The following is a 20,891-nucleotide window of genomic DNA, read 5'->3' on the forward strand; positions in this document are numbered from 1 at the left end:
CTGAGGGCATGAAAAAATCAGCCATGAGCTTATTGAATGGTGGAGCAGGCTCAATGGGTCAGACAGCCTACTCCTGCTCCTGGTTCTTATGTTGTTATTTTTGGCTTCTTTCTTCCTGGATACATCCGGAGTTAAATGATTTCAGTTATAGAAATTCTGTTTGAGACACAGTGGTGTGTTGGGAACATAGTCCTAGTTATTCTGAGGCATGCAATCTCAGTTGGGTTGCACTCTGCTCATTTCTATCAACATTAATCTTTGTTTGACAGATCGATATTCATTTATTGAACCGAGCAATGAGAGACTTTTCGAATTTGATAGTGGGTTTAATGTAAATTTGTAGTTTAGCACCAACAGCAGTTTCCACCTTGCTCTTCCAACCCAGTCCAGGAGCCAATGGGGAAGAACCCAGCTCTTTTTAACAAAAATAAAACTCACCACTAAACTAAGTAGTCCTCCAATTAACCCCTTACATAGACAGGGCAAAAGTGAGGACTGCAGATGCTGGAGGTCAGAGTCAAGATTGGAGTGGTGCTGGAAAAGCATATTACGAAGACAGCCCACCTGGAGTGGTGTAAATCTAATAAAAATTGGAAAGGGAAGAAATAAGGTGGGGTCTAAATCAGAATAGAGTTGGAGGGGAGATGATGAACCCAGATGTCTAAATGCTTTGAGGATACCAGTGCGGGCACCATCTCTAAGGGAAACTGGGCACAGACATCACTGAAGAACAGGGGGATGCAACAACCCAGTCTCATCTTCTATTTTGGAGGAACTTCTGCCAACTCAACCATTTTGCCAATTGTTATAAATAAAGTTATTGAACACACAGTCCATGAGGAACAGTAAAATAGAGATGTGAAAATCAAGGGGAAGAGGGAGTTAAATCAAGTCAGTGTTGAAGTTGCACACCTTGTCCACCTGTCTTGCCAAAATCTTCAGGAACTCAGCTCTGATTTTTGTTATTGTAAACCATCACCAAATCACCCAATTACATTCCAAAGATGTGCAGGTCAGGTGAATTGGCCTGAGACCTGGGTTCAATTCCTGACTCAGGCGACTGACTGTGTGGAGTTTGCACATTCTCCCAGTGTCTGCGTGGGTTTCCTCCGGGTGCTCCGGTTTCCTCCCACAGTCCAAAGATGTGTAGGTCAGGTGAATTGGCCATGCTAAATTGCCCGTAGTGTTAGGCAAGGGGTAAATGTAGGGGTATGGGTGGGTTGCGCTTCGGCGGGCCGGTATGGACTTGTTGGGCCGAAGGGCCTGTTTCCACACTGTAAGTAATCTAATCTAAATAAACCCACTTCCCAACAGGGTCAGTGTAACAGCAGAAAAGGTGGGACTGTCCCTATCTCTGAGGCAGAAGGCCTAGGTTCACACCCCTTTGTTGCTGTTACACTGACCCTGGTGAGCTACACTTGGTAATTGTTAACTATTTAGGTGTTTAATTGGGTTTATGCTTTTCCACCTATTTCTCCCATCACTGTTCCTTAAAGAAATGCAATGAACATCTCCTGCCCGCAATGAGTTCTGGATCTGTTCCCTTTGACTTGTGAGGAGGGGTTGGATTTATAACACAGACGGGACTGAGCTGTACATTCCAGCTGGGAATTCCAATCCTGGTTCCTGTGGAAAGAACGGCATGAAATCCATGGTGCAGAATAGTTGTGGGAAAACAAGCCACATCCCTCTTTTGTAGCGGTCTGCTGCCATGATCTGAGATATCAATGTCCAGGAACACAGCCAGTCATATTGACATCCACTGTGGGAAGGGTAAGTGCAATAAGGTTATTGAGGGGTTAGCGTGCCAGGTAAATGATGCTAAGGGTGAGTGGGTGTGACTGGGCTGGTGGGTGAGGGGAGTGACTGGCAACATGTGGGTGGGGGGGTGTGTTAATGGAGTCTTGGCTTTCAGTGCATTGGAGGTTGGAGTAGCGGTCCAATGGCCTTAAGCACTGGGTTTACGTGAGATAAATTTGAAAGGGCAGCTTAAAGGTTATGCAGGACTTATCCCAAGTTTTTAACTGTCTAATGTTTACTTTGCAACTGTCAACTTAACAGAAGTAGAGCTCTCTGAATTCTCTACCATGAGGGAGATCTTTCAGAGACTTTCAGACACAGAGGAATTGTCCCTCAGATTCGGAGGTTTCTGGGCAATTCCACAGTGATTCTGCAGCATCCAGTCTCTGTTGTTCCAGGGACTATCTGGTCATCAGAATGTCCGTGTCCCGAGCTGATTCAGCGATTTTCACCAGTGATGGACATACGCAAGATAGAACATTGGGTGGCTCAGTGGTTAGCACTGCTGCCTCACAGCATCAGAGACCCGGGTTCAATTCCTGTCTCAGGCGACTGACTGTGTGGAGTTTGCACATTCTCCCCGTGTCTGCGTGGGTTTCCTCCGGGTGCTTCGGTTTCCTTCCACAGTCCAAAAATGTGCAGGTTAGGTGAATTGGCCATGCTAAATTGTCCATAGTGTTAGGTGTAGGGGAATGGGTCTGGGTGGGTTGCTCTTCAGAGGGTCAGTGTGGACTTGTTGGGCCGAAGGGCCTGTTTCCACACTGTAAGTAATCTAATCTAAATTAAAACAAAGCTGATACATCTCGAGTGTTTCTGGTGTGTTTGATTTAAATAGAAGTCTAAATGTCTAATTTGAGTTTGAGGATAGTTAAAAATTTCTTGTCCCAGAAACAACTTGGATGTTCATCTTAGGCTGTATGTTACAATTGACTAATCATTGGCAAGCTATCAGAGAGAGAGAGAGGGATGGGTCAGAGAATAAGAGGAAAGTAGCATTGCTAGGCTTTATTTAGAATCATCCGTAAATCTCCAGGAGGCTGCTGGGAGCAAATGTAAGAGAAAAAGCACAGAAGTATTTGAAAGAAGTGCTGCCTGACCTGCTGGGCATTCTCAGCACCTTCTGCTTTTTATTTCAAATTTCCAAACATCCACATTACTCTGTTTTAAATATTAAAATAAATAAATGCTTTTTACTTCATTTGAGCGTTTTTTGAAAAGCAAGCAGTTGTGAAACCTATTTGAGAGATGTATTTAAGATTTCAGAATCAAGACGTGGGGAGGATGGGAGGAGAGACTTTGTTTTTACACAGTGAGTGGTAATGACATGAAATCTGCTGTCTGTGAGGGTGAGGAAAGGCAGGAATACTGATGCCTCTGAACAAGGGATTGGATCGGCTCTCACCGAAAGTGAACTTGCAGGTTGATGGGGGTAGAGCAGAGGGAATGGGATTGCTCCACAGTGAGCCAGTATGAACCTGATGAGCCAAATGGCCTGCGTCTGTAATGTAAATAACTCTGTGACTGCTGAAATGACACTCAACCTTTAATAACCACGTGCAAGTTAATATTTTGGGAATGTTTGTTGCTTTAACTCTGAAGTTTAGATTAACATAATTGCAGGGGGGTCTTGTGATGCAGTGTCCTTACCTATGGGTTAGATGTTCTAGGTTCTGTATTATGCTGTGATCAAACAGATTACTTGTCAACCTCTGATGGTACGTCATGGCAGTATATGTTAGGAGGGTTTCCCAGACTGAAACACTTCAGTCTCTACATAATAACAGCCTGACATATTCGATATTACACATGGAAGTCCTTGCCATCAGCATGAGCCATCTTTGTTCCCAGGAAGCATAAAACCAGGGTGGCACAGTGGCTCAGTGGTTCGCACTGCTGCCTCACAGCGCTTCAGACCCTAGTTTGATTCCCGTCCCGAGCAATTGTCTGTGTGGAGTTTGCACATTCTCCCCGTGTCTGTGTGGGTTTCCTCTGGGTGCTCCAGTTTCCTCCCAGAATCTAAAGATGTGCAGGTCAGGGTGAATTGGCCATGCTAAATTACTCATAGTGTTCAGGGATATGTAGGCTAGGTGCATTAGTAGGGGGACGTTTGGAGTAATTGGTGTAGGGGATATGGGTCTGGGTGAGTTACTCTTTGGAGGGTCGGTGTGGACTTGTTGGGCCAAATGGCCTGTCGAACCACTGTAGGGATTCTAATTCTAACCATATTCCTCCCAACTTCCTGTTTCTTCCCTTTGATGACAATTCAGTCTAATACTGTACCAACTGCTACCCGCTGCAACTGCCCTGGGACTAGGGGCTGTTCTGATTTAGGATTTCCCTTCTCACCCCTCAGTCAGCAGAAGAGGCTACTTGTTCCACAGAGCTGTTTAACATTTGAAGGAGTCATTGGTTAGCTCAAGGCTTACACCCCCACCCTCCCCATTTAGAGATTTGCTAACCAATAGGATTGGTCATCTGCTCTGCCCTCCCAGCACTGCCAGGTAAGGCTGGTGGGCGCTGCCAGGACTATAGGCGGTATCTAAAGAGAGGAACTTATGGAACCAGAGTGGGAGGTCAGGGTGAGGTATTGGCAGAGACGAACTGACAGCTGAGAGCATTGGAGGCCCAGGTTTGAGGGACCTGAGGGATTATTAAAAGCAGGGCATAATGTTGCTGAGTGCTGTATACCTGGCCTTTGAGAGAGTCCATGAGTGTACACAATGTTGTGACTCTGCTCGGCAGTTGCCCTGCTGTGGGTCTGCAGGCCACCAACATGGAAATCAGTTGATGGGAGTACACATACCCTCCCCCACCAGGAGAATCCCCATGACATGTCTCATATCCAACTGGGGTCCACATTCATTGCCTCTCGCTCCCAGGACCACCCGACTTTTTCAGTGGGTATCGAGCAGGCCTGCGATAGAGTTAGGGTTACAGTTAAAATTAGGGTTAGGGCTCAACAGTCTGAGAGAGGTTGGCCAAGCTAGGACTTTTTTCATGAGGTCAATTCCTGGAATGGTGGGACTATCTTATGTTGAAAGATTGGAGCGACTGGGATTGTATACACTTGAGTTCAGGAGGATGAGAGGGGATCTGGTTGAGACGTATAAGATTATTAAAGGATTGGACACTCTGGAGGCAGGAAGCATGTTTCCATTGATGGGTGCATCCAGAACCAGATGACACAGTTTAAAAATAAGGGGTAGGCCATTTAGAACAGAGTTGAGGAGAAACTTCTTCACCCAGTGAGTAGTGGATATATAGAAAGCTCTGCCCCAGAAGGCAGTGGAGGCCAAGTCTCTGGATACTTTCAAGAAAGAGATGGATAGAGCTCTTAGAGAGAGTGAAATCAAGGGTTATGGGGATAAGGCAGGAACAGGATACTGATTGTGGGTGATCAGCCATGATCAGAATGAATAGTGGTGCTGGCTCAAAGGGCCAAATGGCCTACTCCTGCATCTATTGTCTATTAAAATAGACACAATTTAATTCCTTGCTCCCTGTTGTGTTTCAGCCTGACCTCTCTCTTCTTTTTACTATTTCTGATTACTATATTTCCTTCCAGCCTTGTACTTGCCCTCCTGCTGCCGAAGATTCCATCCCCCTGCCAATCTAGTTTATACCCTCCCTCGTAGCACTAGCAAACCTGGCCACCAAGATATTGGCACCCCTCCAGTTCAGATGCAACCCATCTCTCTCAAACAGGTCACCTCTGCCCCAAAAAGATCACAATGATCTAAGAATCTCAATCCCTGCCCCCTGCAGCAATTCTTTAGCCACACATTCATCTGCCATCTCCTCCTGTTCCTAACCTCACTAGCACATGGCATTGGAAGTAATCTGGAATTCACCACAAAGGTCCTGGTTTTTAACTATTTTCCTTGCTCTTTATAATCACTCTGTAGGACCTTATCACTGTCCCTACCTATGTCATTTGTGCCAACGTGCACAATGACTTCTGGCTGCTCACTCTTCCCCTTGAGAATGTTCTGAGACATCCTGGGCCCTGGCACCTAGGAGCGAACACACCATCCTGGATTCCCGTTTGCAGCTACAGAATCTCCTGTCTGTCTCTCTAACCACTGAGTCTCCTATCACAAAAATACAGTTTAACTTTACCCTTTCCTGTTGTGCTCCAGGGCCAGTCATAACGCTACTGCTGCTTTCCCCATAATGGTAATCCTCTGCCCAACAGTATGCAAAATGGTATATTTGTTTTTGAGGGGATTGAACACAGGGGATTCCTGCACACTCTGTCTTTCCTGGTGGTCACCCAGCTAATCTTTGCCTGCACCTTAAGTGTGACCACCTCACTAAAACTCATATCTATGAAGTGCTCAGCATCTCCTGGCTCTGTGCTCCAGTCTCACTCTAGGATTAGATTAGACTTACAGTGTGGAAACAGGCCCTTCGGCCCAACAAGTCCACACCGACCCGCCGAAGCGCAACCCACACATACCCCTACATTTACCCCTTACCTAACACTATGGGCAATTTAGCATGGCCAATTCACCTGACCCGCACATCTTTGTGACTGTGGGAGGAAACCGGAGCACCCGGAGGAAACCCACGCAGACACGGGGAGAACGTGCAAACTCCACACAGTCAGTCGCCTGAGTCGGGAATTGAACCCGGGTCTACAGGCGCTGTGAGGCAGCAGTGCTAACCACTGTGCCACCGTACCGCCCCAGGATGTGATGGTCAAGGAAGGTGTGTTCGTAATGTGGCCAACTAGGTTCAGGATTAGCTCGTAAATCCTCTAACACAGGCCAATGGCAGGCAGTAAGAGTGGGAGAGACTTCTGGTCTGCCATGTTGGAGCCTCCAGCATCACTACCCACAGCCCCATAAAGAATAGAAGCAGGATTAGGCCATTCAGTCCCTCAAGCCTGCCCTATCATTCAATACGATCATTGCTGATCTGACTCAGCCCTCTGCTTTCATTGCCAGCTCTCCATATTTAACCGTCCAGGTTACAGCTTCAGGGGAGAGAATGACACGGACATCACAATCTAGGAGACAGGCAGCAGAGTTCGGAATGGAGGGAGAAAGACTGGACACCAGCTGGCAGTACATCGGAATTTTCAGGTCCAGAGGTAATAAGGCAACCGCACAGCCAGAACCCGACTGGTAATGCATCTCAGACCTAGGATCAACTGGTCCATGCTGTTTTTGATGTTTCCCAGGCCCCATCTCTCACACCATCTCAGTAGAACTCTCTGCCCCAACATCCGCCTCTGGCTTCTCTTAGACAATGTCAGGAGACACTGTGAGACCCTGAGAACTTGGCCAGTGATGGGCCAATCGCTCACAGTGAAAGAACGTTCATCACCTTTTGTTGCATTGCCCCTCAGGTCTGTACACCCAGACTGTGTGATCTTTCACGAGAGGCTCATTTATTTTATGTTGGTCGGTTACATTACCTCAACTTCATAACTGCTGTCAAACACGTGGAGGAGAACAGGAAATAATGTACAATGAGCATAACCTTTGATCTTAAACCTCTGAACTTTTCACACCATTTCTTGACATTATCCATCTCCTGTTGTCCTGGAAAGACATGCTGATAAACTCATCACTGCGATTGGGTACATTTCCTTTAGATCTAACCTATAAAGACAGCTTTATTGCCAGCACCTTTTCGGAACCTGCACAATGTAGTGATGTTGCAGCTGTACAGGACTTTGGTAAGGCCACATTTGGAGTACTGTGTGCAGTTCTGGTCGCCTCACTTTAGGAAAGATGTGGAAGCTTTGGAGTGGGTGCAGAGAAGATTTACCAGGATGTTGCCTGGAATGGAGAATAGGTCGTACAAGGATAGGTTGAGAGTTCTCGGCCTTTTCTCGTTGGAACGGCGAAGGATGAGGGGTGACTTGATAGAGGTTTATAAGATGATCAGGGGAATAGATAGAGTAGACAGTCAGAAACTTTTTCCCCAGGTACAACAGAGTGTTACAAGGGGACATAAATTTAAGGTGAAGGGTGGAAGGTATAGGGGAGATGTCAGGGGTGGGTTCTTTATCCAGAGAGTGGTGGGGGCATGGAATGCGCTGCCTGTGGGAGTGGTAGAGTCAGAATCATTGGCGACCTTTAAGCGGCAATTGGATAGGTACATGGATGGGTGCTTAATCTAGGATAGATGTTCGGCACAACATCGTGGGCCGAAGGGCCTGTTCTGTGCTGTATTGTTCTATGTTCTGTGTTCTATGTACCATTGCTCCTTCCCTCTCCTTTTAGAAGGTGTTACACATCAGAAAGCAGAGGGTAGGACTTCATGGCTATGTCAGGGACTAATGACCAGGGCCTGAAGGATGCCCCCCCCCCACCCACCCACCCCAGGCTGAGGGCCTGGAGCAACACTGGGGCCTATGCTTTCTGACCCGGCCCCTGCCAGTCAAGGCCAGTCTTCTTCAGAGAAACTCAACTCGAGGCAGAAGGATCACCATCCATTGGCTGCACACCAACACTTTCCCCTTGACTGAGACCCCAGGCTGTGGAGACTCCTATCTCCACAGCCAATTGTAGGCCAAGTGCTGAGTCTATCAATTCTCCAGCAGTTGAATACTGTATAGCATTCACAAATCTACACATCATACGATCCCTACAGTGTGGAAACAGGCCATTTGAGACCATTGAGTCCCCACCAACGCTCCATAGAGTATCCCACCCAGACCCATCCTATCCCTGCAACTCTGCACTTCCTACAGCTAGTCCACCTAGCCTATACATCCCTGGATACTACAGGTAATTTAGCATGGCCAATTCACCTTTGGACTGTGGGAGGAAACTCACACAGACACAGGGAGAATGCGCAACCTTGACATGCCTGAGGCTAGAATCAAACCCGGGTCCCTGGCACTGAGAGGCAGCAGTGCTAACCACTGAGCCACTGTGCAACCACATCTACATGTAAATTCGAGGGAAGTTTTTAAACTGTGTGCAGTGCTCACATATACACAAGTTGCATTTTGCCTTATGGTATACTTTTCAAACAGTTGTGATTAAAAAAGGATCCAACAACATGATAAATACATTCCAGGTACAGTTGCTAAAAAGTCCTTCTCCACCACAAGTTGATCAGTCGTGTGTTAAATGTTCGTGTATGTGGTGCACAAGTAGTGATTCAGTTGTAGTAGCTACTGTGACTGAGAGAGGTATTTAAATCAATGAAAGAGCACTCTTTCTGTACATTTTTTTCCAGGCTATAAGTGTCAATGCTGCTCCCAGAAGAGAATGGACAGCCCAATTTAAATAAAGAGGCAGAAAAACCGAGGCATTGTCAGAGTGTGAGACTAAAACATAGCTTTTCAATGTGTCCCAAGCCTTGTGTTGTTTGTAGCCAGAATTCTGGTGAGGGGAGACCAATAATTTATTGAATATGGACATCATATGAGTTAACAATACACATTGACCGGATAGAAGCTGTCTTCAAGCCAGCCGTTCTCTTCAGCTTCCTCAAATAAATAAAACAAAATGACCCCAGTTCCCATGGCGACTAATATACTCAAGAGTTGGTCACCCAGGATTTCAGTGGAGGAAGAAGGAGGACTGCAGTTCCACAGCTCAGTCTCTGTGAATTTAGAAGATCTGCAGAACAACACAGGAACATCAAAATCCACACTCTGTGAGATCTGAATTCTGATTGTTTTCAGAAGGTCCTGGTATTCACTGTTGCAGATGACATGGATTGGAAACTGAGGAACATCCAACGTTCCAATGGCCTGGAGTAGGAATCACAGCAGATCCCTCCCAGAAGCGTGGTGTCAAAGTCAGGACATCGTAGGTGTGGGACAGTGAAGCAGCATGGGGAGGATATGAATAAAGTATTATTCCGTAATTGCTGGAAAAACACAGTTGGTCAGTCAGCATCCGAAGAGGAGAAGAGTTAACGTTTCGAGCATAAGCTCTTCATCAGGAGTGAGGCTCAACAGGAATGCCTCATTCCTGAGGAAGAGTTTATGCTTGAAACATTGATTCCCCTGCTCCTTGGATGCTGCCTGACCTGAAGCGTTTTTCCAGTGCCACACTTTTCAACTCTGATCCCCAGCATCTGCAGTCCTCACTTCTTCATTACGTCTGTAATTGCACTGTAGGCTGTGATATTGTGCTCTTGGGAATGGGGAGTGTTGGGGTAAAAATTTCATGGATATCGGTGGGGATGTTGTGGTAGTGCATCTGCCAGGATGAATATCAGAGCGGGCGGGCAATGACTCACCTTCACCACCAATGCCCCCAGTGCTAACTGAGGCTTTTCGTGGGCTTGGCTTAGGGCCATTTAAGGCCCTCCTCCTGCCAGCAGTGGCATTGACCCTTCAGTAGTTGGGCAAGTCACCATGTAGCTTGGCTGGCAGCTGAAACCACATGGGCCAAATTGGCACCCCAGGAAACTTGTGGGCCCATTGATCAGAAGTTGCCGGTGTGAGGGCCTGGGTTTCAGGAACGGGGGATGAAGTGGTGTTGTCCCACAGAGAGTCATTCTTCCAACTGCCCTGCCTTCATTTCCCACTCAGCTCCCACCCAGTGGAGATCCCCACCCATCCCTACCCCAACTAGAGGCATTGAGTGGGTAAGATGCTGAGTGGTGACCTTATAGGGGTTTATAAAATCATGAGGGGCATGGGAAGGGTGAAGAGCCAAAGTCTTGTTCCCAGGGTAGAGAAGTCCCAAAACTAGAGGGCATAGGTTTAAGGTGAGAGAGGAAAGATTTAAAAAGAACCTGAAGGGAAATATTTTCACACAGAGGGTGGTACATGTATGGAATGAGCTGCCAGAGGAAGTGGTGGAGGCTGGTACAATCACAGCATTTAAAAAGCATCTGGATGAGTATATGAATAGGAAGGGTATAGACCAAGTGCTGGCAAACAGGACTGGGTCAGATTGGGATATCTGATTAGCACGGAAGAGTTGGTTCTGTTTCTGTGCTGTATGTCTCTCAGACACTACAACAGCAGCAATGAGTCAATGAGTGGGGCAAGAATGGGCATTGAGTGGATTAGATTGCTTAATTGGTACTATATGTACAGGCATGTCCTCCACCACTGATGCTCAGTAACAACAGTGTGCACCATCTACTAGATGCACGGCAGCAACTCACCAAGGCTGTTTAGAAATTTGGCAGCTTCCAAATCCACAATCTCTACCATCTAGAAGGACAAGGGCAGCAGATACGTGGGAACACCAACCACCTGCAAGTTCCCCTCCAAACCCCTCACCATCCTAACTTGGAAACATAATGCCATTCCTTCACTATCACTGGGTCAAGATCCTGGAACACCCTCACTAAGGGCATTGTGGGTCTACCTACAGCACATGGACTACAGTGGTTCAAGAAGGCAGCTCACCCCCACTTTCTTAAGGGCCACCTAGGGACAGGCAATAATTATTAGGCCCAGCCAGTGACACACACATCCTCTTGGTTTTGAACAGTTGGGGCTGGGAGCAGGAAGTTCCTTTGTCAGGCCCAGATTATCCAGTGAGGTAGTGGATCACTGTTGCTTCCTCATTGATCTGGGAAGGTGACACGCTCTGAGGCAGGATGGAGCAAAGGGGCCAGGATGCTTAGCTACAAGAGTCATGTGTCCAAACCTCCAGGAATACGCCCACCTGCATTAGGTCGCCCCATGTGAGATCCAGGGAATCATCCTGATTTCATCAGATTCTCCGTAACCTGTTTAAGAAGCTCCTCACAGCTTCACGGAGTTATCCCTTTCATCTCTGCCGGACAACATTTCAACTTTTGCTGGTTGCCACGGGGAACAGGATTCAGCATTGCTTTCCTCATGGAATAAAAGTCTAGAAAATGGAAAAGAATGAGATCCGCCTTGTTGTAAATGTATCTCCTCACACTGTGTAAGCAGACAGGAATATTGCAATCTTCCTGGGGCTGTGCTGAGTCCAGGTGACCACTTCCTGCTTCTAACAGCTTCATATCCACAATCACATTGAAACCTAGTTCCACTTCATTACCTTGGAACTCTTCAAATAGCAATTGAATTGATCCATCCTGAAGATCATGACCAATCAATACTGAAGACCATCCAACTCATCAGTAATGAGATATTTAATGTAGAGACCATCTCTATTTAGTTGAAGTCCAATTGCTTGGTATTGGATATTCTTGGCCAGCAGTGATGGCTACTTTATGCCAACCACCACCTAACTAAAACATTGTCAGTGGCAAATTCCCCCATTGGCCGATTGGGAGTTAACTTCAAAATAAACACTCGGCTATTCACCAGTCGTTCATTAAATCCTGCCGTCACGAGTGAATTTTTAAATGAGATTTTCTGACTCTCTTTTAGTGACTCAACTTGCTGCAAAACCTCAATCACAAATACCTTTGCTGGGTTATTGCAGGGAGCCACATGTATGCTGAAGCTTTCTGTCTGCAGCAACTGGGATAACGTACACGAGACAAAATCTGCCTCCTGATGGAAGGGATTTCCAAACTGGCTCACGTTAGCGTTCTGTGGTTCGATCCGCCAGTTGTCGGTCCACTTCAGGTATGAATGTAGGGGCTGGAGGTCAGAAGATTCAAACTGAAGAGTGGCCTGATGGGAGAGGGTGTGGATACTCACAGGGTTCACAGTGCCTGGCTCCTGCCTCAGTCTGGTTACCCCTCAGCTTGGAGGAGAATGAGTCCTGACTGCAACAGTATCGCACTAGGGCAGCCTGACCCCTTTCTTGAAAAGGTCTTCTCCCCAGCACTGGTCATATCTAATTCTATTGTAGCAGCATGTGAAAACCAGGTAAATGTTCAACAGGGCGATGTTGGTGTTCCGACTAGCAATAAGGTTTGAACCATTGCTGCCCATTCATTGTAACATCTCAAACAAAGTGGAGATCTGGATAGACAGATTATTCCTAACCTATGTTTAATCAGGCACATGAGAAACAGATGAGACACTGGGTAAAACCATGACCGAGGAGAGCTAACTTCTAGAGTGGGGAGTTGCTTCTCTCTGAACTCTACACTTGGATATGATCTAGTCAGTGCTGCTGGCAGCATTGCAATGTGCAGATGCTGGAGTTTTTGTTTGCGTATTTCCGACAATACTCAGTCCTAGTGGAAAAATCTGTGTTGGTCAAGCCGAGGAGAACGGTGATGTGCCCCTCATGGCTCAGGGCAAGGTCTAAAGGCCAAAGAGAAGCAACAGCGATGACAGGAAATCTAGTGCTGAGGCCTTGGAATGAAGCCAGATGGGGTTTTTTTTTGCTGTAGATCAGGAGGTGAAGTAGGAATCCTGCATGGAGTACAGCCTGTCGATGGGGTTCCCAACTCGGGCTGGGAGGTGGTTCGACTCTGCTGGACCCAGGAGACAATCTCCCAGGTGACTGAGGGAGCCATCTTGATCCATATTGTGGAACACTCCATCAGAATCTAAGTCACACAAAGAGAATCATATATTTTAGGGTAGAATTTTTCTAATCTCCTTCCTTCTTGATTTATACAAATTATCTTATTAAGCACAACTGACCCAAAGACACAGAATCTCTCTGCTCTTTACAATCAATAAATATAATGCCAAAGAATATGAATCACAGAATCAGCCCAACATGTCATTGCTAATATTGATTCTCCAAACAAACTCTTTCCCCACTCTGCTTCATCTAACTCCATCAATCTCATCCTCCCTCTCGAATGTATTGGTGCTTTCCGGATCTTTCTCTCACCTACTCTCTGCAATCAGAGTTCCACCTGCCACGTTGGACTAACCATCTCTTTTCAATATCTGTTGGATGTGAAATCTGAGCAAGCTTGAGTGAGCCATGGAACTGTGGAAGGTATCGCAGGTTTGCAAAGTCCTGTTTGCTGCTGCAGTCCAGACACTTTCACATGGGTGGGGTGTCGATGAGGGGCCCTGTTAGATTTGTGTTCCCCTTCCCAATATCCCTCCCCCATTTTCAAAACACTATTTCTGACAGACAGAAGGGACTTCAGCACAGAATTGGACTCAGGAGCTTCTTGTTGAAATCGAGGTAAACCGAATCTCTTCAGAAGAAAAGACAGACTTGCATTGTGAGCAGTTCAACTGCCTGATTCCTGGGATGAGGGGTTGGATTGTGGGGCAAATTTGAGAAGACTAGGCCTCTACCTGGTGAGATTTTGAATATTGAGATGTGACGCAGGATTCAGAAGGTTGATGCTGCGAGAATATTTATGGGGGAGACTAGAACAAGTGGTCACTGTCCATAAAATCAGAGGTGTCAGATTTAAATTAGAGTTGAGGAAAATTGCCTTCCCCAAGAGACTCATTAGCCTGTGGAACACTCTTCCTCTGACAACTTGGTCACTGAATACACCTAAGGCTGAGTGAGCGAGATATTTCTTCACCAGGCAGGGAGTCAAAGGTTATGGGAGATGGGCAGGAATGTGGATTTAAGATCCATGATCAGGAGCGGCACGATGGCACAGTGGTTAGCACTGCTGCCTCACTGCACCAGTCTATGTGGAGTTTGCATATTCTCCCTGTGTCTGTGTGGGTTTCCTCCTACAGTACAAAAATGTGCAGGTTAGGTGAATTGGCCATGCTAAATTGCCCATAGTGTTAGATGAAGAGGTAAATGTAGGGGAATGGGTTTGGGTGGGTTACGCTTTGGCGGGTCGGTGTGGACTTGTTGGGCCAAAGGGCCTGTTTCCACACTGTAAGTAATCTAATCTAAGTAATCTAACTAATCTAGTCTAATTAACCATGATCTTATTAACTCCATTAGTCAGGAACAGTCCATTCCTGCTCCAAATTCTTTTGTTTCATATGGATTAGTTTAGTTTAACTTCACAGAATCCCTAGTGTCAAAACAGGCCCTTCGGTCCCACCAGCCCTCCGAAAAGTAACCCACCCAGACCCATCCCCCTACCCTATTACTCTACATTTACCCCCTGACTAATGCACCTAACCTACACATCCCTGAACAATATGGGCAATTTATAACATGGCCAGTTCACCTGACCTGCACATATTTGGACTGTGGGAAGAAACCAGAGTACCCAGAGGAAACCCACCCAGAAATGGAGAGAATGTACAAACTCCACACTGACAGTCACCCGAGGCTGGAATCGAACCCAGGTCCCTGGCACTGTAAGGCAGCAGTGCTAACCACTGAGACACCGTGCTGCCCCCTCGCTGTGGTAAGAAGGGGATAAGAGATGGGTGAAAGGTAGATGAATTGTTTTCCAAGTTTACTTTGCAAGACCTACTGATCTGAAAGGCAGATGCTAATCAGAGCCTGTTGATCATATTCCATCTTCACCCTCTTCCTGATGGATTGGCTATTCTAGTGTTCTGTTGCCCTTTCTCCTTCCAGCACCCACCTCACGAGCCTCCCCCACCCCTTACTCCTCAGGTTTGGTGCTATGGGCTTGGCATCACCCCACTGATCCTGTCTATTATCATTGAGAAAAACCAACTGCTTCTTGAGTTCCTGACCTCAGGGGAAGGTCAAGCTTCAATGGAACTGTCAACACAGGCTAATAGTTCCAACCATCAGTCATAAATCACCGTCAGGCCCTACTCTTAGCCTAATCCTTCACTGCTGGTTTCTGAAGGGGATGTATGGGAATATGGCATTGAGATGAAGGGTCGCCCATGTCCATATTGAACAGCAGAGCAGGATTGATGGGTTGAATGGCCTCTTACCTGCTGTGTTTATACATCCATCCAGGCCTTTCCATCTCCCTCTACCTGTAACCTCCAGCTCAGCTGCCTGCTCCCACCCATACCCCCTGACATTCCCACCCCAGTGCTCCCAGAAACCCCCATACTTCCTCCAGACTGCTCCCACACTCCAAAAATTGCATTCGAGACCTCTTCTTCTCCAATTCCCACCCACAAGCTCCGCGCCCCCTTTCCTACTGTCTCATCCTGATATTGTTGCTCCCCTCCACCTCTTCGAAGAACCAAGAGGCATTACTTCAAGGCAAAGAGTGCTACGTGAGTGCAGGTTGTTGTTGCTGCTGCCCTGCAATGGGTTTCTGCTGAAGCTGCCTGTGTTGGCGATGAGATTCCCATGGCCTGCCCCCTAATCATGCTGTAGACTCACCGTAAGGATGCATGTGATCACCGGGTAGCCGGGGGGGTGTCAGGCCCTGGGCAAACGGCTCCGTGCTGTAACTCCCCGGATCCACCAATGGCTGGCGAGGCACAGGTGGGTAGGCCAGCACCATCGTGTCCATCCCAGGGGCACTTCCTGCATCTATACAACCTCCGGGGATGGGGCGGAACAGAGAGGGAGGGATAAAGGGAAATGGAGGGACAAAGAAGGAGACAGGAGACAGAGGAAGGGGCGTGAGATGGAGGGGGCGAGGGAGGGAGGGAGGGGAAAGGACCAGGAAGGAGAGGGAGTGAGAACAGAAGGAAGGGAGAGAGGGGGAGACAGGGCAAGGAGAGGAGAAGGTGGAGGGAGAGAGTGAGAGGGAGAGAGAGGGAGAGAGAGGGAGAGGCAAGCAATGGGGAAGGAGGGGTGGAGAGGGAAGAAGGGAAGAAGGAGGAAGAGAGGGGTGAGAGATGGGTGTGAAGAGAGAGGAAGGGAGGGGGTAGCACAGCAGGAGGGAGGGATGAGAGTGGGAGGGGTGAAGAGAGAGAGCAAGAAATGGGGAGGAGAGAGGGAGGGAGTGTGAGAGAAGGAGAAGGGGAGAAGGAGAGGAGGAGGGAAAGAGAGGGAGTGAGAGGGAGAAATGGAGAAGGAGAGGATGAGAGGGAGAGGGAGGGAGACAGAGAGAGAGGGGGTGAAAGGGAGGGGATGGGAGGGAGAAAGAGAGGGAGGTAGCAGGAAGGAGAGAGAGAGATGCAGATTGGGAAATAGTTTCAGATATTCAGTCAGTCAGCATCTGGTGATATTAGTATTTGTTACACTCAAGTTAGGCCTGGGGTTAGTATCAGAGACAAACAAAAATTGCAGAGGCTGGAATCCAAAGTAGCCAGGCAGGTGGCTGGAAGAACACGGCAAGCCAGGCAGCGTCAGGAGGTGGAGAAGTCAACGTTTCGGGCGTAACCATTCTTCAGGCCTGGGGGTGAGTGTAAGGAGAGCTGCAGATAAAATGAGGGGAGGTTTGGGTGGGGAGAGGGGCCAAGTGGTGAGGTAGGGCTAGGTGAGTACAGGGAGAGGGTACAATCTGGTTGGTCGATGGGAGGCCAAACGTAAACTCAGGGCACATTTCACCGAACATGTCAGCTGGGCCCCACAGAGGCCACCCTGAGCTCCCAGTCACCGCCCATTTTAATTCCCCATCCCACTCCCTTTCCGACATAACCATCCTTGGCATCCTCCATTACCACAATGAATCAAATTGGAAGAAAAACACCCCATCTTCCACCTGTGCAGCCTGCAGCCCAGAGGACTCAACGCTGAGTTCTCCAACTTCAAATAATGCTCCCACCTATCCTGCAGATCCCTTCCCATCCCCTGCCCATCCCCCTCCCTTCCATTTCAGCTACCAAAGGATTTAGTTCTCCCACTGACCAACCAGATTGAGCCCTCAACCCATGGTCACCTATCCCTACCTCACTATCCCACCCAGCCCCAATACCCCCAATCTTGATCTGTGGCTCCCCTTACTCCCAGCCCCAATCCTGAAGCAAGGTTATACTCTAAACATTGACTTCTCCACCTCCTGCTGCTGCCTGGCTTGCTGTGTTCTTCCAGCCTCCTGTCTGCCTGCCTGGAGTTAGTGACAGCAGCAAGGCCTCCAGCTGGCCAGGCCCTAAACTCTGGCATCCCCCTCTCTCTCCACCATTGAGGAACTTTTCAAAACTTCTCTTCCCGACCCACTGTCTGCGCACTACATCCCATGTCTAATTTTGTGTCTAATTACACTCCTGTGTACTGCCTTAATACACTCCCAGAGAGAAAGTCCAATGTTAAAAGCTTACTGTTGGTAAAATGATATAACAATGAAGGGTATGTAGGCTAGTTTGATCTTAGAGTAGGATAAAAGGTCGACACAACATAAGGGCTGAAGGGCCCGTACTGTGCTGGACTGTTCTATTTCTATATACTTGTAAGCGAACCGAGTGGATGCATTGGAGCTCTGTTTGCAAACAGACAAGATCAGGAAGTGTCATGCACAATTTGACTGTCACTTTTCTGCTGGATAAACTTGTCAAGCCTGCCAGATAAATGCAAGTCGTTGTTGTTGTTCTCTCAATGTCCCACCGTGAAATGGAATGCCTCCAAACAATTGCTTCATTTGCATAGCTGCAACGTTTTGCCAACGGGAAGCGCTCGGTGAATTTGTGGGGAAGTGAGTGTGGCTGACAGGCACAATCTGTTGATTGATTGCCCCCACCCTCTGCAGCCTCCATGCTGTCGGTAGACCCACAGTGCCATGACGGAGGCGATCCCAGGATTATTCATTGCTTGAGGGATGTGGGGAACACTTATCCGATTTTCCACACAGCTTTGGGAAGGCGTGGTGGAGACAGAGCCTCTAAGCTGCATAGCCTCCTGATCGCTCAGAGGGAGTGTTGTGGATGGATGTTTATCCCTCAGCCCTGAGTCAAGTTGCAGAGTCAAACTGAAATACTGGACATGGCTCTGCCAGTCTGATAACCGTGCTGTGAACTGAAATCCTGCTCCTGCTATTGCTCTCATGGAAGGTACCTTGGGAATCTTCTGCATCACCTAGATGACACACACACTGGTGCTACTTAATTCATTTATGGTATATGGGTGTGGCTGGCTAGGTCAGCACTTACTGCCCATCCCTGAATGGCCAGAGGACAGTTAAGAGTGAACCATGATGCCACCTGCCTGTGTCACCACCTCCTTGCTCCTTCAGCCACTGGGAACAGTTCTCTACATCGCGCTCCATCCCTTCCCGATGTTGAATACCTCAATCTGATCTCACTCCAAACCTTCCCTGGAAAAGATCTCACCCCAAACTGGAAACCAGCCCCAGGCCCACCGAACAATTTGCACAACGGGACAGTTTTGGTCTCTGTACAGAGAGGGAGTTCAGTACAGGTCGATTGCTGGGGAGAAGAGGTTGGCTTATGAGGAAAGGACTGAGGAAGCAGGACCCTTTAAAATCGGATTGCTATCCAAGGCTCATCCGTCTTGCAATGTGTGGTCCTTTAAATTTCTTGGTGTGCATGGGTTGCTGTGTTTGCTGGGCCAGCACCACTGCAACAGTGCCCATACCCACCTGTGCAGCACTGCCCCCCACCCCCTGCACTACTGCAGCTATGCCCATACCCACCTGTGCAGCACTGCCCCTCTATCCCTGCACTACTGCAGCTGTGCCCATACCCACCTGTGCAGCACTGCCCCCAACTCCTTGCACTACTGCAGCAGTGCCCATAACCACCTGTGCAGCACTGCACCCCACCCCTGGGACTACTGCAGCTGTGCCCATACCCACCTGTGCAGCACTGCACCCCCAACCCCCTGCACTACTACAGCAGTGCCCATACCCACCTGTGCAGCACTGCCCCCCCACACCCTGCACTACTGCAGCAATGCCCATACCCATATGTGCAGCACTGCCCCCACCCCCTGCACTACTGCAGCTGTGCCCATACTCACCTGTGCAGCACTGCCCCCTACCCCCTGCACTACTGCAGCAGTGACCATACCCACTTGTGCAGCACTGCACCCCACTACATGCGCTTCTGCAGCAGTGCCCATATCCAACTTAGCAGTACTGCACCCCACTCCATGCACAACTGCAGCAGTACCCATACCCACCTGTGCAGCACTGCCACCCACCCCTTGCACTGCCCATACCCACCTGTGCAGCACTGCCCGCCCACCCACTGCACTACTGCAGCATTGCCCATACCCACCTGTGCAGCACTGCCCCCCACCACCTGCACTACTGCAGCAGTGCCCATATCCACCACTGCAGCACTGCACCCTCACCCCTGCACAACTGCAGTAGTGCGCATACCCACCTGTGCAGCACTGTACCCCACCCCCTGCACTACTGCAGCAGTGCCCATGCCCACATGGGCAGCACTGCCCCCCTACCCTTGCACTAGTGCAGCAGTGCCCATACCCACCTGTGCAGCACTGCACTCCACTCCCAGCACCACTGCAACAGTGCCCATACCCACCTGTGCAGCACTGCCCCCCACCCCCTGCACTACTGCAGCTATGCCCATACCCACCTGTGCAGCACTGCCCCCCACCCCCTGCACTACTGCAGCTATGCCCATACCCACCTGTGCAGCACTGCCCCTCTATCCCTGCACTACTGCAGCTGTGTGCATACCCACCTGTGCAGCACTGCCCCTCTATCCCTGCACTACTGCAGCTGTGCCCATACCCACCTGTGCAGCACTGCCCCCCACCACCTGCACTACTGCAGCAGTGCCCATATCCACCACTGCAGCACTGCACCCTCACCCCTGCACAACTGCAGTAGTGCGCATACCCACCTGTGCAGCACTGTACCCCACCCCCTGCACTACTGCAGCAGTGCCCATGCCCACATGGGCAGCACTGCCCCCCTATCCTTGCACTAGTGCAGCAGTGCCCATACCCACCTGTGCAGCACTGCACCCCACTCCCTGCACTATTGCAGCAGTGCCCATACCCACCTTAGCAGTATTGGAACCCACTCCCTGCACAACTGGAGCAGTGGCCATACCCACCTGTGCAGCACTGCCCCAACCCCTGTACTACTACAGCAGTGCCCATACCCACCTGTGCAGCACTGCCCACCCCCATCCTATGCACTACTGCAGCAGTGCCCATACCCACCTGTGCAGCACTGCCCACCTCCATCCTCTGCACTACTGCAGCAGTGTCCAACTGTGCAGCACTGCACCCCCACCCCCTGCACTACTGCAGTTGTGCCCATACCCACCTGTGCAGCACTGCACCCCCAATCCCTGCATTACTGAAGCAGTGCCCATACACAGATGTGCAGCACTGCACCCACCACATGCACACCTGTATCAGTGCCCAGACCTGCCTGTGCAGCACTGCACCCCACCACGTGCACTACTGCAACACTGCCCCCCACGCTTGCACTACTGGAGCAGTGCCTCCCATCCCCTGCACTACTGCAACTGAGCCCCTACCCACCTGTGCAGCACAGCCCCCCACACCCTGCACTATTGCAGCAGTGCTCATACCCACCTGTGCAGC

General features: G+C 49.1%; 1 protein-coding gene across 1 annotated transcript in view; it reads right to left on the reverse strand.

Annotated features, from left to right (window-relative positions):
• Positions 1-13,021: 13,021 nt before the first annotated feature.
• The window catches only part of lmx1al (LIM homeobox transcription factor 1, alpha-like), a 288,153-nt gene continuing 280,283 nt past the window's right edge, over positions 13,022-20,891 (reverse strand). Inside the window, exons 6-7 of the mRNA XM_060855002.1 lie at positions 15,840-15,992; positions 13,022-13,179 (exon numbers count right to left, since the gene is read on the reverse strand). Of these exons, the coding sequence (XP_060710985.1) occupies positions 13,022-13,179; positions 15,840-15,992 (311 nt within the window). The remainder of the gene's footprint in view (positions 13,180-15,839; positions 15,993-20,891) is intronic.

Source organism: Hemiscyllium ocellatum, chromosome 45, assembly GCF_020745735.1.
Source record: "Hemiscyllium ocellatum isolate sHemOce1 chromosome 45, sHemOce1.pat.X.cur, whole genome shotgun sequence".
In the NCBI taxonomy this organism is placed as follows: domain Eukaryota; kingdom Metazoa; phylum Chordata; class Chondrichthyes; order Orectolobiformes; family Hemiscylliidae; genus Hemiscyllium; species Hemiscyllium ocellatum.